This window comes from Patiria miniata, unplaced genomic scaffold (genome assembly GCF_015706575.1).
Source record: "Patiria miniata isolate m_02_andy unplaced genomic scaffold, ASM1570657v1 HiC_scaffold_24, whole genome shotgun sequence".
NCBI lineage: Eukaryota > Metazoa > Echinodermata > Asteroidea > Valvatida > Asterinidae > Patiria > Patiria miniata.
This window is the reverse complement of record NW_024037063.1, coordinates 13,555,341-13,570,469: the sequence shown is the minus strand read 5'-3', so window position 1 is coordinate 13,570,469 and position 15,129 is coordinate 13,555,341. Positions and strand designations below refer to the sequence as shown.

At 44.0% G+C, this 15,129-nt stretch overlaps 1 protein-coding gene across 2 annotated transcripts; it reads right to left on the bottom strand.

The window, feature by feature from the left end:
* Positions 1-337: 337 nt before the first annotated feature.
* Positions 338-7,092, bottom strand: LOC119732420 (regulation of enolase protein 1-like). Of its 2 annotated transcripts, XM_038205926.1 has the most exons (7): positions 6,577-7,092; positions 5,583-5,608; positions 5,329-5,330; positions 3,342-3,462; positions 2,942-2,986; positions 2,031-2,162; positions 338-1,185 (listed from the first exon to the last, which is right to left on the bottom strand). In XM_038205926.1, the coding sequence occupies exons 1-7, from the start codon at positions 6,638-6,640 to the stop codon at positions 1,006-1,008; spliced, it is 570 nt and encodes a 189-aa protein (XP_038061854.1). In that variant the 5' UTR covers positions 6,641-7,092; the 3' UTR covers positions 338-1,005. The 2 variants fall into 2 exon arrangements, with proteins under 2 accessions (XP_038061854.1, XP_038061853.1); XM_038205925.1 differs by lacking the exon at positions 5,329-5,330 and having other exon boundaries at positions 6,577-7,091.
* Between the last annotated feature and the right edge of the window lie 8,037 nt (positions 7,093-15,129).

Genomic DNA, 15,129 nt, shown 5'->3' with positions numbered 1-15,129 from the left:
GGCTTAAGTGTAAGTCAATAAGCAATCTTTTCTAACAAATAAGCATATTTCTGGGTTCACAAATTTGAATAGCAAATCCTGAACTGAACAGTGTCTTCCTAAAATGACATCACCACAACAGCGCCGTCAGTTGTCCGGAAAAGCAGGGAACATTTTAAATGTTTAAAGAAGAGCACATTCTATAAAATAACCAAAAAGGGATGTCAAATACTTTTCATACATTTAAGAAGAGTAGAACGTTGCACAAAATATGTTCCTAAGAAAAAAATTACTTCATGAACCCTTTAAGGCAGAACATTTTTGGGGTCAATTTAAACTTCAGCCTCAGTCTGCTACGAACATTACATCACTGACCAGTAGGATATTTTAATGGGTTAGATCACAATTATTTTATTTTTAAAAAAATACAAGTGTTTACGTAAAAATCTTTTTATCAAAATCTGTTTTCACGTACTGATTCTTGATCAGCTGCATGTAATCACTATTAAATCGAAGTCACAGTCTTTATAAACAATTTACAAAAACTTTTGTAAGCCATATTATAAAAAATTTGTGGACCTTTAAGGTTTTCAACCAAATTCAAACTGAAGGTCAAAAAAACCAAAAAAAACCCACAAACTAAGCACTGCTGAAGCAACAAATGTGTTGGATTCTAAAGACAAATTGTGCTTCAGGCAAAAAACAAATTTACCTCCCAAAACCCCAATAATTTGGGAGATTTAGAGAAGAGATTGAAAAGGAAAACAATATGCAATTGAATACAAGTAACGGACACAATTAGACTTAGAACATGGAAGAGGTTTGCTTAAAAAGATTTGTTTTAGATATAATTGGTTTAAATATTTATTGGCTAATTATTGCACTCATTTGTTTTTCTGAAAAACGATTGACATTGCCTTGTTTACTGTTTTGTTTTGAATGCTGACGCTTTATTGCTACATATATCAATTGTTTTCTTGTTTTCATTAAGTTTATAAACTTTGTAAAGCCAAGACTAAAGCTGGACTAGTTTGTGTGGTGATACCTGCCACATTTCTTGATGACCAGTTTCTGGAATGTGACCTCCCCACCGCGGCCAGAAGGTGCGCAGGCCATGAGGCCCATCTTCAGGCTCGCTGTCTCAGGAACTTGCAGGTGACAGATTCTTATCATGGTCCAGGCCTCGCCATCCGCGGATCCCTCAACCTGATGTGACACAGAAATGGACCAATCGGAAGTTAGTTCCACATTAACGGGGAGTACGATTGGTCCATACAATTCTTGAAAGATTTCAGTTCTAGTTCTTGGCTGTTTTTGAGCATCATGATGCAAAGGTCGGAGCTGATTTTATGCACTTCTGAGCTTACAGACGGAGCCCTCAGAAATTGGGTTTAAAGTTAAAACCTAGTTGTCCTTGAGCAAGACACTTTGCACCGATTGATTCTTTGATTGGTGTCATATGTGATCACTAAGTCATTTCTCAATCTGGGCATTTTCCAATCTTCATTAGCTCTCTGTCTGAAAAGCATTCCTGAAAAGTCACTCTTCATAAAACTGAATTGACCCATCGCGGTAGAATCGCGTCAACGCAGCTTGTGAAATATTGTCCATTTGAAATTAAATGATATACAAATGGACGCGGAACGCGCAACATCTGAGACAAACAAAATTTAGCGTACAAAAATTCCATAGGGTTGTCTGAGGGGCGTGGCTAACTCGCAAACGGCGATAGGGCAATTACCCCTCCCCAAAGTTTAAAACCTCCCCTTCCGCCGCAAAAATTATACATGCAACCGCAGAGCATGCGGTAACTTGCAATCAGGGTCAACTTCCTGGCATGGCTGAGAGCAGCAATTTGCTAAGCGTAGGAAATATTCGCTTAGCAAAAACAGGTTACCGACCAAAATGCTATGCTATGCTATGTGTATTGCTTTTGATTGGTTCTCCGCTGATTGCTGCTTAGCACATAAATTTGCTAAGCAAGAATTTCTGCTCAGCAGCTCAAGGAAATTGGGCCCAGCAGCAAAGTGGACGTTTACAATAATGCTTACCACAAAGTCATTTTTGATTCGGAACACTCTGATGTGAAGACTAGCTGAGGGCCAGTCCTCTGTCGACCAGTCGCTGTACGTGTTGGTCACCACGCAGCTCAGACGACATGTGCCATCCACAAACTCTATGCCCTGATAGACAAATCGTAGTAGATTGAATTATAACATTGGTCATGTCATGTCTGAATGGATGCCGGCATTTGAGGCGCTTTTAGAGCGCACCATGTATATTTTCGATTTCACAAAGTCAAACCAACACCTACCTTAATTTCACCTATTAAAACGCGTTTTAATTAATTTTGGGTGTAAGCACACAAGTATCAGAAGGATTAAATTTGTGTAAAACCTTTCAAATTGTTTTTCTCCGTTCTGTATTGCCGCATCATGCTTGGGTGTCAGTTCGTGAAACTTAAATGGTTGATTACGTGGTTTTCACGAATTGACACACACTTGTGCCTGAGTGTCAGTTTGTGGTGCCGATGACGAATCATTGAAAGTAACTTCAAAATGTGCGTGGCGTAGCCAGTGAGGTAAAACTTCAATGATTTAGTAGTTTTGCACCCTACTAAAGAGTTCGAGTAATTTTGATGTTTAACACCCTACATATCTTCAACAAACCAGTTCCATTTTACTGACTTTCAATGCTTGCTGTTTTATGTAATTTAAGAAAGAGTCAAAGTTTTCACCCAAAAGTGACAGTTTAAGTTTGTTTTCCTTTGTTTGGGATCTCAGCAAAAAGATACCTGTCATTGATCATTGTTGATACTTAAATCTACATAAAGAATGGTATTAAAATAGTTCTCAGAAAATGTATACACAAGGGCATCAAAACAGCCTACTTCACTGTAGTCACACAAGGAAACTTGTATTTCAGTCTTGAATACATGCATTGGGACTTGGGCTTGGCATACCGTTTTGATCCAGTGATCCTTGTCGTATCGGACCATCAAACCGGCCTGCAATACAGAAAAAGAGGATTAAAATGTGTTACTTATAATACTAGCGGGGTTTGGAGGGGGTGCGTACATCAGTTTTTAAAAACTTTCAGCATACCCATTTTCACTGATACACTAAACTTACCAAATTTCCAAAAGAAAACGAAACACTTGGCCGGGGGGGGGGGGGGGGGGGGGGGGGTCGAGGAAGGGGGTCAGGGAGGGGGTCAGGGAGGAGGTCGGGGTCGGGAGGGGAGTGTTGGAGGGTGAGCCAGGCAGCATTGGACTTTTTTGATTTGCTAGGCTGGTGGTGGTGATAGTGGTAGTGAATAGGGGCGGAGTTAGCTTGTCGGGGGGGGGGGGCATTCTCGCTGACCTGATCAAACTGGTTGACAGCCTTCAGGGTGAATGAAGTCTCCATCACCACACTGACCTCCGACACGTCAATGCATAGCACATGACCGTCATCCTGTATGTGCAAAGGTTCATAGTAGGTTCTGTGGGAGAAAAAATGGTCAGCAAAAGTCATGAATAAAGTAAAGATTGTGATCTGAAGCTTTGCATGGTGAGAAAATACAATGGTAACCTTTTTTTTTTACTACGCCTCATAAATATTCATGATCAACTGGGAACATGCCATTGCTCGATACCGCAGCACGTCTGGGAAGCGAAAATGATACGTGCCCGGGTGACGTCATCCCGGTGAGAATCCAGCTCACTGCCGTGAGGTATTTTTTTCTGGTGGCACCAAAAATCCCCTTTGAAACCCGGCCGCCTCGTAAACAAGTAGTGTGTGGCATGTAATCTTTACGGAACCAGTCTATTGTTAAAGTCCTTTTAACTACTGCAGTAAAGACACATTAAAGAGTGTTGGCACCAGACTATTTCATTGACTGACGAGGGACTTGAATATCTTGTGCTGAATAAAGATGCAAAATCTACAAAGGCCGTTATCGACAAGGTTACTAAAAAGGCAGTAAGGCTACTAAATATTATTTTGAGGTGTAGTAAAACAAATACAGCATGGTTTATTTCTGAAAGTAGTTGGAATTACTGGTCCCTCCGCGTCGGGAGGTAGTCAAGCTGACCTACACCTCGGGACCAATAATTCCCATTACTCCCCCTCGAACCATGCTGCATTAATATTGGTGGAGGGATGTTAATGATTTAGATACCCTCTGATAAACTCCAAAGTCCAAGTCCTGGACTTGTGATGGACTTGTGATGGACTTGTGATGGACTTGTGACTGGACTTGTGACTAGACTTGTGACTTGACTTGTGACCGGACTTGAGACTGGACTTGTGACTGGACTTGTGATGGACTTATGATGGACTTGTGACTAGACTTGTGACTGGATTTGTGACTGGACTTGTGACTGGACTTGTGACTGGACTTGTGACTGGACTTGTGACTGGACTTGTGACTGGACTTGTGACTGGACTTGTGACTGGACTTGTGTCTGGACTTCTGATGGACTTGTGACTAGACTTGTGACTGGACTTGCGACTGGACTTGTGACTGGACTTGTTACTGGACTTGTGACTGGACTTCTGATGGACTTGTGACTGGACTTGTGACTTGACTTGTGACTTGACTTGTGACTGGACTTGTGACTTGACTTGTGACTGGACTTGTGTCTGGACCTCTGATGGACTTGTGACTGGACTTCTGATGGACTTGTGACTGGACTTGCGAGTGGACTTCTGATGGACTTGTGACTGGACTTCTGATGGACTTGTGACTGGACTTGTGACTAGACTTGTGACTGGACTTGTGACTGGACTTGTGACTGGACTTGTGACTGGACTTGTGTCTGGACTTGTGTCTGGACTTCTGATGGACTTGTGACTGGACTTCTGATGGACTTGTGACTGGACTTGTGACTGGACTTCTGATGGACTTGTCACTGGACTTGTGACTGGACTTGTGACTGGACTTGTGACTTGACTTGTGACTGGACTTGTGTCTGGACTTCTGATGGACTTGTGACTGAACTTGTGACTGGACTTGTGACTGGACTTGTGACTGGACTTGTGACTTGACTTGTGACTGGACTTGTGACTGGACTTGTGACTTGACTTGTGACTGGACTTGTGTCTGGACTTCTGATGGACTTGTGACTGGACTTCTGATGGACTTGTGACTGGACTTGTGACTGGACTTCTGATGGACTTGTGACTGGACTTCTGATGGACTTGTCACTGGACTTGTGACTGGACTTGTGACTGGACTTGTGACTTGACTTGTGACTGGACTTGTGTCTGGACTTCTGATGGACTTGTGACTGGACTTCTGATGGACTTGTGACTGGACTTGTGACTGGACTTGTGACTGGACTTGTGACTGGACTTGTGTCTGGACTTCTGATGGACTTGTGACTGGACTTGTGACTAGACTTGTGACTGGACTTGAGACTGGACTTGTGACTGGACTTGTGACTGGGCTTGACTACATCCCTGCCCCTAATTGATTGACAACCACACTGTCCCCTTTTTGGAGTCTTGGCATCAAGAACCACAGTAAGAAATCTCCCAGATGCAAGCAACTTCAAGCACATTTGGGGGCTAGTGTCTGGCCTGGCAGGTTAAACTTCTTCTGAGATGAGATGAACTCACTTTTGCCAGAAATCTCTCTTCTCGTCCTGTGGCAGAAAAAACCCCAGAAATCACATGAAGTCAAGTAAATAATGTCAAATTTTAAAGACATTTTGTTACTTGTGTTCTCAAATTCTTAGTGTGAAGTTATGCTGTGTAACAAAACAAAGGCCCAACTGTATCTTAGTCCAACATTTTCTGTAAAAAAACCCCCAATGACTGGCCATTACAAAAAGTGTCGCCAGGAAGCCACAATCTTTTCCACATTTAATTCAATGGTTTCTTATTGCAAGAGGACACATGTGGACTAGGGCGTTAACAAAACTCAGAACTTTTTGGACAAGTTATTTTTATTTAGGCCGTATTTTAGACTATGAAAAAAAGACTTTTTTTAAGTCTTACATAACAAACCACACCCGGCTTCAATTTCAACATTCTTTTAAGTGACAGAACAATAAGTTAAACAGCAAGGAATGGAACGAACAGCCTGAGCTGAGGTAGCCCCATAAATGTGGCCTATTTACTGGACTGCCTCCGTAAACATAGGCCACACATCCACATGTACAAAAAACGTGTCGACTTTGCCAAATTTTGATTTTCACATTTAGGCTTACTTTGTAGATTTTTTTGCTTTAGAAGCATTCTTACCCTCTATATAGGCTAATCAGAAAGTGCTGCCTTTTTCAGATGTTTAATTTTTGTGAAATTTCATGTTGAAATTTTGATACGCAAACATGTGCAAATGTATCTGGAAATTTCACGAAAAATTGACATCTGAAAAAGGCAGCACTTTCTGATTAGCCTATATAGAGGGTGAGAATGCTTCTAAAGCAAAAAAAAACGTAAAAGGTAAGCCTAAATGTGAAAATCAAAATTTGGCAAAGTCAACACGTTTTTTGTACATGTGGATGTGTGGCCTATGTTTACGGAGGCAGTCCAGTAAATAGGCCACATTTATGGGGCTAGAGCTGAGGTTGACACTGTTAAAATTTGCTCGGATATTGCAGTTACTTGCCATGCATATGAGAAGTCCAGCAGGGTCTGCAATGACTGGCTTTTGGCTCGGCTCGTTGATCCATTTTAATTGAGGGTCCGAGTCAGGATCGGTGAAATTGGAAGAAAATATTACTTCCCCGCCACTCATTATTTCGGCTGTTCAATTCTCTGTCATATGTATGTCGGCGCGGCAAGTACAAGTGACTGTATGACATGTATGATCTATGACTATGAGGGCGGTATGCATTCCGCGCGGTATGTACAATATACATCGTGCACGTGTATGCAGTGTGCAGCTAGCTAAAATGTTTGAACATATGTAGAGCTTGCCACATAACCACATAGAGGAAGGGCTAATGCCACGGACAAAGCAGAAGTTCAATGATATCTGCACGTGCATGATGTTCCAGATCCTCCACACATTTTGGCAGATTTGTTCATGACAACTTGTTGGTTTTCTTTAGGTAAACTTTTATGACAGGCATAGCATGTGATTTTCATGGGAGTCGGATTTTGCCTCGGGCCCGTGAAACAGCGCCCTCTAGCGATCATATTACGTAACACACACGCGTTTTTTTAGTTATATAACATAATTTTTTCTTCAGTGGTACTTCTCGGCAAGCGCCACAGGTCGAACGCTGCATCAGCAGAAAGATCCGAAGGAAAATGGGTTTCGTACCACACGAGGGCGCCGTGCGAGGCTGGTTTAGACTTGATCAAGTCATTTACTGGCTTAGCGTTGATAATTTAGCCTGGAAGTGTTTCGTTATAAAAAAGTTTGTTGTGTGTTTTTCTTTATTATGTACAGGTTGATTTCAATTTTGGAATGTTTTACGTGTCCTTTTTGCCAAATTTATCGTGCTTTAATTTATATTATTAATTACGTCTGAATTAATTAAGTGCATAAATTATTATCAATATTTCATGCAAGTTATATGGAGGTATAGAAAATTTCCGGCAAAGTAGTGCTTACCAAAATAATTCTCAAGCGTTCGGACCCGGTCCTTCTTCAGTGGTTTATTGTTCCTGAATCTTTTTCATGTATTTCTGTGGAGTTATAACGAATAAGTCGACCTGTGTTTGGCACTGGCCGCGGAATAAATCTGCATGAGTGCATCGACCTGTGGCGCCTTGAGATGGTTTTTGTACATGGTTTATAAATCGACCTGTGGCGTTTGAGATGGTTTTTGTACATGGTTTATATGCATGTTCAGGCTCATCGACCTGTGGCGTTCAAGTTTGAGATGTTTTTTGGTATATGTTTTTAATGTATGCAAAATCGATCGGCCTGTGGCGTTTGAGATGGTTTTTGTACATGGTTTATATATGCATGTATAGGCAAAATCGACCTGTGGCGTTTTGAGATGGTTTTGAACATGGATGCATGTACAGGCTAAATTGACCTGTGGAGTTTGAGATGGTTTTAGGCATGGTTTAGGCATGTTCAGGCTCATCGACCTGTGGCGTTTGAGATGGTTTTTTTTACATGTTTTATTGCATGTACAGGCAAAATCGACCTGTGGCGTTTGAGATGGTTTTGTACATGGTTTATCCAACAAGCTATAGTTTGTCAAAATCCATTTAAGTTAAGGTACCTTTAGACCGCGACACATGAGAGCCATATCAGCTGGAGCTCACAGCCCTTGCTTTGGGATTTACTGCACAAAAACGAAACTGGGGGCATCATGTACCTACGTCTCGGGCTCACTCCAAAAGTTTCAAGTCTAAAGCCTGGCAGATTTGTCAGCTTGTTGGCCTATTCATCCGCTATCCAACAAGCTTCAGTTTGTCAAAATCCATCCATGTTAAGGTACCTTTAGACCGCGACACATGAGAACCATGTCGGCTGGCGCTGACAGCCCTTGCTATGGGACTTACTGCACAAAAACGAAACTGGGGGCATCATGTACCTACTTCCAGGGCTCACTCCAAAAGTTTCAAGTCTGAAGCCTTGCCGATTTGTCAGCTTGTTGGCCTATTCATCCGCTATCCACCAAGGTATAGTTTGTCAAAATTCATCCATGTTAAGGTACCTTTAGACCGCAACACATGAGAGCCATGTCGGCTGGCGCTGACAGCCCTTGCTATGGGACTTACTGCACAAAAACGAAACTGGGGGCATCATGTACCTACGTCTGGGGCTCACTCCAAAAGTTTCAAGTCTGAAGCCTTGCCGATTTGTCAGCTTGTTGGCCTATTCATCCGCTATCCACCAAGGTATAGTTTGTCAAAATTCATCCATGTTAAGGTAGCTTTAAACCGCGACACATGAGAGCCATGTCGGCTGGCGCTGACAGCCATTGCTATGGGACTTACTGCACAAAAACGAAACTGGGGGCATCATGTACCTACTTCTAGAGCTCACTCCAAAAGTTTCAAGTCTGAAGCCTTGCCGATTTGTCAGCTTGTTGGCCTATTCATCCGCTATCCACCAAGGTATAGTTTGTCAAAATTCATCCATGTTAAGGTACCTTTAGACCGCAACACATGAGAGCCATATCAGCTGGAGCTCACAGCCCTTGCTTTGGGATTTACTGCACAAAAACAAAACTGGGGGCATCATGCACCTACGTCTGGGGCTCACTCCAAAAGTTTCAGGTCTGAAGCCTTGCCGATTTGTGAGCTTGTTGGCCTATTCATCCGCTATCCAACAAGCTATAGTTTGTCAAAATTCATCCATGTTAAGGTAGCTTTAGACCGCGACACATGATAGCCATGTCGGCTGGCGCTGACAGCCATTGCTATGGGACTTACCGCACAAAAACGAAACTGGGGGCATCATGTACCTACTTCTACGGCTCACTCCAAAAGTTTCAAGTCTAAAGCCTTGCAAATTTGCCAGCTTGTAGGCCTATTCATCCGCTATCCAACAAGGTATAGTTTGTCAAAATCCACCTATGTTAAGGTACCGTTAGACCGCGACTCATGAGAGCCATGTCGGCTGGCGCTGACAGCCCTTGCTATGGGACTTACTGCACAAAAACGAAACTGGGCGCATCATGCACCTACGTCTGGGGTTCACTCCAAAAGTTTCAAGTCTGAATCCTTGCAAATTTGTCAGCTTGTAGGCCTATTCATCCGCTATCCACCAAGGTATAGTTTGTCCAAATCCATCCATGTTAAGGTACCTTTAGACCGCGACTTATGAGAGCCAAGTCGGCTGGCGCTGACAGCCCTTGCTATGGGACTTACTGCACAAAAACGAAACTGGGGGCATCATGCACCTACGTCTGGGGCTCACTCCAAAAGTGTCAAGTCTGAAGCCTTGCAAATTTGTCAGCTTGTAGGCCTATTCATCCGCTATCCACCAAGGTATAGTTTGTCAACATCCATCCATGTTAAAGTACCTTTAGACCGCGACTCATGAGAGCCATGTCGGCTGGCGCTGACAGCCCTTGGTATGGGACTTAATGCACAAAAACGAAACTGGGGGCATCATGCACCTACGTCTGGGGCTCACTCCAAAAATTTCAAGTCTGAAGCCCTGCAAATTTGTCAGCTTGTAGGCCTATTCATCCGGTATCCAACAAGCTATAGTTTGTCAAAATCCATCCATGTTAAGGTACCTTTAGACCGCGACACATGAGAGCCATGTCGGCTGGCGCTGACAGCCCTTACTATGGGACTTACTGCACATAAACGAAACTGGGCGCATTTTGCACCTACGTCTGGGGCTCATTCCAAAAGTGTCAAGTCTGAAGCCTTGCAAATTTGTCAGCTTGTAGGCCTATTCATCCGGTATCCAACAAGCTATAGTTTGTCAAAATCCATCCATGTTAAGGTACCTTTAGACCGCGACACATGAGAGCCATGTCGGCTGGCGCTGACAGCCCTTACTATGGGACTTACTGCACATAAACGAAACTGGGCGCATTTTGCACCTACGTCTGGGGCTCACTCCAAAAGTGTCAAGTCTGAAGCCTTGCAAATTTGTCAGCTTGTAGGCCTATTCATCCGCTATCCACCAAGGTATAGTTTGTCAAAATCCATCTATGTTAAGGTATCTTTAGACCGCGACTCATGAGAGCCATGTCGGCTGGCGCTGACAGCCCTTGCTATGGGACTTACTGCAAGAAAAAAGAAACTGGACGCATCATGCACCTACGTCTGGGGCTCACTCCAAAAGTTTCAAGTCTGAAGCCTTGCAAATTTGTCAGCTTGTAGGCCTATTCATTCGCTATCCACCAAGGTATAGTTTTTCAAAATCCATCCATGTTAAGCCACCTTTAGACCGCGACTCATGAGAGCCATGTCGGCTGGCGCTGACAGCCCTTGCTATGGGACTTACTGCACAAAAACGAAACTGGGGGCATCATGCACCTACCTCTGAGGCTCACTCCAAAAGTTGCAAGTCTGAAGCCTTGCAAATTTGTCAGCTTGTAGGCCTATTCATCCGCTATCCACCAAGGTATAGTTTGTCAAAATCCATCCATGTTAAGGTACCTTTAGACCGCAACTCATGAGAGCCATGTAGGCTGGCGCTGACAGCCCTTGCTATGGGACTTACTGCACAAAAACGAAACTGTGGGCATCATGCACTTACGTCTGGGACTCACTCCAAAAGTTTCAAGTCTGAAGCCTTGCAAATTTGTCAGCTTGTAGGCCTATTCATCCGCTATCCAACAAGCTTTAGTTTGTTAAAATCCATCTATGTTAAGGTACCTTTAGACCGCGACTCATGAGAGCCATGTCGGCTGGCGCTGACAGCCCTTGCTATGGGACTTACTGCACAAAAACGAAACTGGGCGCATCATGCACCTACGTCTGAGGCTCACTCCAAAAGTTTCAAGTCTGAAGCCTTGCAAATTTGTCAGCTTGTAGGCCTATTCATCCGCTATCCACTAAGGTATAGTTTTTCAAAATCCATCCATGTTAAGCCACCTTTAGACCGCGACTCATGAGAGCCATGTCGGCTGGCGCTGACAGCCCTTGCTATGGGACTTACTGCACAAAAACGAAACTGGGGGCATCATGCACCTACCTCTGAGGCTCACTCCAAAAGTTGCAAGTCTGAAGCCTTGCAAATTTGTCAGCTTGTAGGCCTATTCATCCGCTATCCACCAAGGTATAGTTTGTCAAAATCCATCCATGTTAAGGTACCTTTAGACCGCGACTCATGAGAGCCATGTCGGCTGGCGCTGACAGCCCTTGCTATGGGACTTACTGCACAAAAACGAAACTGTGGGCATCATGCACTTACGTCTGGGACTCACTCCAAAAGTTTCAAGTCTGAAGCCTTGCAAATTTGTCAGCTTGTAGGCCTATTCATCCGCTATCCAACAAGCTATAGTTTGTTAAAATCCATCTATGTTAAGGTACCTTTAGACCGCGACTCATGAGAGCCATGTCGGCTGGCGCTGACAGCCCTTGCTATGGGACTTACTGCACAAAAACGAAACTGGGCGCATCATGCACCTACGTCTGGGGCTCTCTCCAAAAGTTTCAAGTCTGAAGCCTTGCAAATTTGTCAGCTTGTAGGCCTATTCATCTGCTATCCACCAAGGTATAGTTTTTCAAAATCCATCCATGTTAAGCCACCTTTAGACCGCGACTCATGAGAGCCATGTCGGCTGGCGCTGACAGCCTTGCTATGGGACTTACTGCACAAAAACGAAACTGGGGGCATCATGCACCTACCTCTGAGGCTCACTCCAAAAGTTTCAAGTTTAAAGCCTTGCAAATTTGCCAGCTTGTAGGCCTATTCATCTGCTATCCAACAAGGTATAGTTTGTCAAAATCCATCTATGTTAAGGTACCGTTAGACCGCGACTCATGAGAGCCATGTCGGCTGGCGCTGACAGCCCTTGCTATGGGACTTACTGCACAAAAACGAAACTGGGCGCATCATGCACCTACGTCTGGGGTTCACTCCAAAAGTTTCAAGTCTGAATCCTTGCAAATTTGTCAGCTTGTAGGCCTATTCATCCGCTATCCACCAAGGTATAGTTTGTCCAAATCCATCCATGTTAAGGTACCTTTAGACCGCGACTTATGAGAGCCAAGTCGGCTGGCGCTGACAGCCCTTGCTATGGGACTTACTGCACAAAAACGAAACTGGGGGCATCATGCACCTACGTCTGGGGCTCACTCCAAAAGTTTCAAGTCTGAAGCCTTGCAAATTTGTCAGCTTGTAGGCCTATTCATCCGCTATCCACCAAGGTATAGTTTGTCAAAATCCATCTATGTTAAGGTATCTTTAGACCGCGACTCATGAGAGCCATGTCGGCTGGCGCTGACAGCCCTTGCTATGGGACTTACTGCAAGAAAAAGAAACTGGACGCATCATGCACCTACGTCTGGGGCTCACTCCAAAAGTGTCAAGTCTGAAGCCTTGCAAATTTGTCAGCTTGTAGGCCTATTCATTCGCTATCCACCAAGGTATATTTTGTCAAAATCCATTTATGTTAAGGTACCTTTAGACCGCGACACATGAGAGCCATGTCGGCTGGCGCTGACAGCCCTTGCTATGGGACTTACTGCACAAAAACGAAACTGGGGGCATCATGCACCTACGTCTGGTGCTCACTCCAAAAGTTTCAAGTCTGAAGCCTTGGAAATTTGTCAGCTTGTAGGCCTATTCATTCGCTATCCACCAAGGTATAGTTTTTCAAAATCCATCCATGTTAAGGTACCTTTAGACCGCGACTCATGAGAGCCATGTCGGCTGGCGCTGACAGCCCTTGCTATGGGACTTACTGCACAAAAACGAAACTGGGGGCATCATGCACCTACCTCTGAGGCTCACTCCAAAAGTTGCAAGTCTGAAGCCTTGCAAATTTGTCAGCTTGTAGGCCTATTCATCCGCTATCCACCAAGGTATAGTTTGTCAAAATCCATCCATGTTAAGGTACCTTTAGACCGCGACTCATGAGAGCCATGTAGGCTGGCGCTGACAGCCCTTGCTATGGGACTTACTGCACAAAAACGAAACTGTGGGCATCATGCACTTACGTCTGGGACTCACTCCAAAAGTTTCAAGTCTGAAGCCTTGCAAATTTGTCAGCTTGTAGGCCTATTCATCCGCTATCCACCAAGGTATAGTTTGTCAAAATTCATCCATGTTAAGGTAGCTTTAGACCGCGACTCATGAGAGCCATGTCGGCTGGCGCTGACAGCCATTGCTATGGGACTTACTGCTATGGGAATTAAGTGCATAAATTATTATCAATATTTCATGCAAGTTATATGGAGGTATAGAAAATTTCCGGCAAAGTAGTGCTTACCAAAATAATTCTCAAGCGTTCGGACCCGGTCCTTCTTCAGTGGTTTATTGTTCCTGAATCTTTTTCATGTATTTCTGTGGAGTTATAACGAATAAGTCGACCTGTGTTTGGCACTGGCCGCGGAATAAATCTGCATGAGTGCATCGACCTGTGGCGCCTTGAGATGGTTTTTGTACATGGTTTATTAATCGACCTGTGGCGTTTGAGATGGTTTTTGTACATGGTTTATATGCATGTTCAGGCTCATCGACCTGTGGCGTTCAAGTTTGAGATGTTTTTTGGTACATGTTTTTAATGTATGCAAAATCGATCGGCCTGTGGCGTTTGAGATGGTTTTTGTACATGGTTTATATATGCATGTACAGGCAAAATCGACCTGTGGAGTTTGAGATGGTTTTAGGCATGGTTTAGGCATGTTCAGGCTCATCGACCTGTGGCGTTTGAGATGGTTTTTTTACATGTTTTATTGCATGTACAGGCAAAATCGACCTGTGGCGTTTGAGATGGTTTTGTACATGGTTTATCCAACAAGCTATAGTTTGTCAAAATCCATTTAAGTTAAGGTACCTTTAGACCGCGACACATGAGAGCCATATCAGCTGGAGCTCACAGCCCTTGCTTTGGGATTTACTGCACAAAAACAAAACTGGGGGCATCATGCACCTACGTCTGGGGCTCACTCCAAAAGTTTCAGGTCTGAAGCCTTGCCGATTTGTGAGCTTGTTGGCCTATTCATCCGCTATCCAACAAGCTATAGTTTGTCAAAATTCATCCATGTTAAGGTAGCTTTAGACCGCGACACATGATAGCCATGTCGGCTGGCGCTGACAGCCATTGCTATGGGACTTACCGCACAAAAACGAAACTGGGGGCATCATGTACCTACTTCTACGGCTCACTCCAAAAGTTTCAAGTCTAAAGCCTTGCAAATTTGCCAGCTTGTAGGCCTATTCATTCGCTATCCAACAAGGTATAGTTTGTCAAAATCCATCTATGTTAAGGTACCGTTATACAGCGACTCATGAGAGCCATGTCGGCTGGCGCTGACAGCCCTTGCTATGGGACTTACTGCACAAAAACGAAACTGGGCGCATCATGCACCTACGTCTGGGGTTCACTCCAAAAGTTTCAAGTCTGAATCCTTGCAAATTTGTCAGCTTGTAGGCCTATTCATCCGCTATCCACCAAGGTATAGTTTGTCAAAATCCATCCATGTTGAGGTACCTTTAGACCGCGACTCATGAGAGCCATGTAGGCTGGCGCTGACAGCCCTTGCTATGGGACTTACTGCACAAAAACGAAACTGTGGGCATCATGCACTTACGTCTGGGACTCACTCCAAAAGTTTC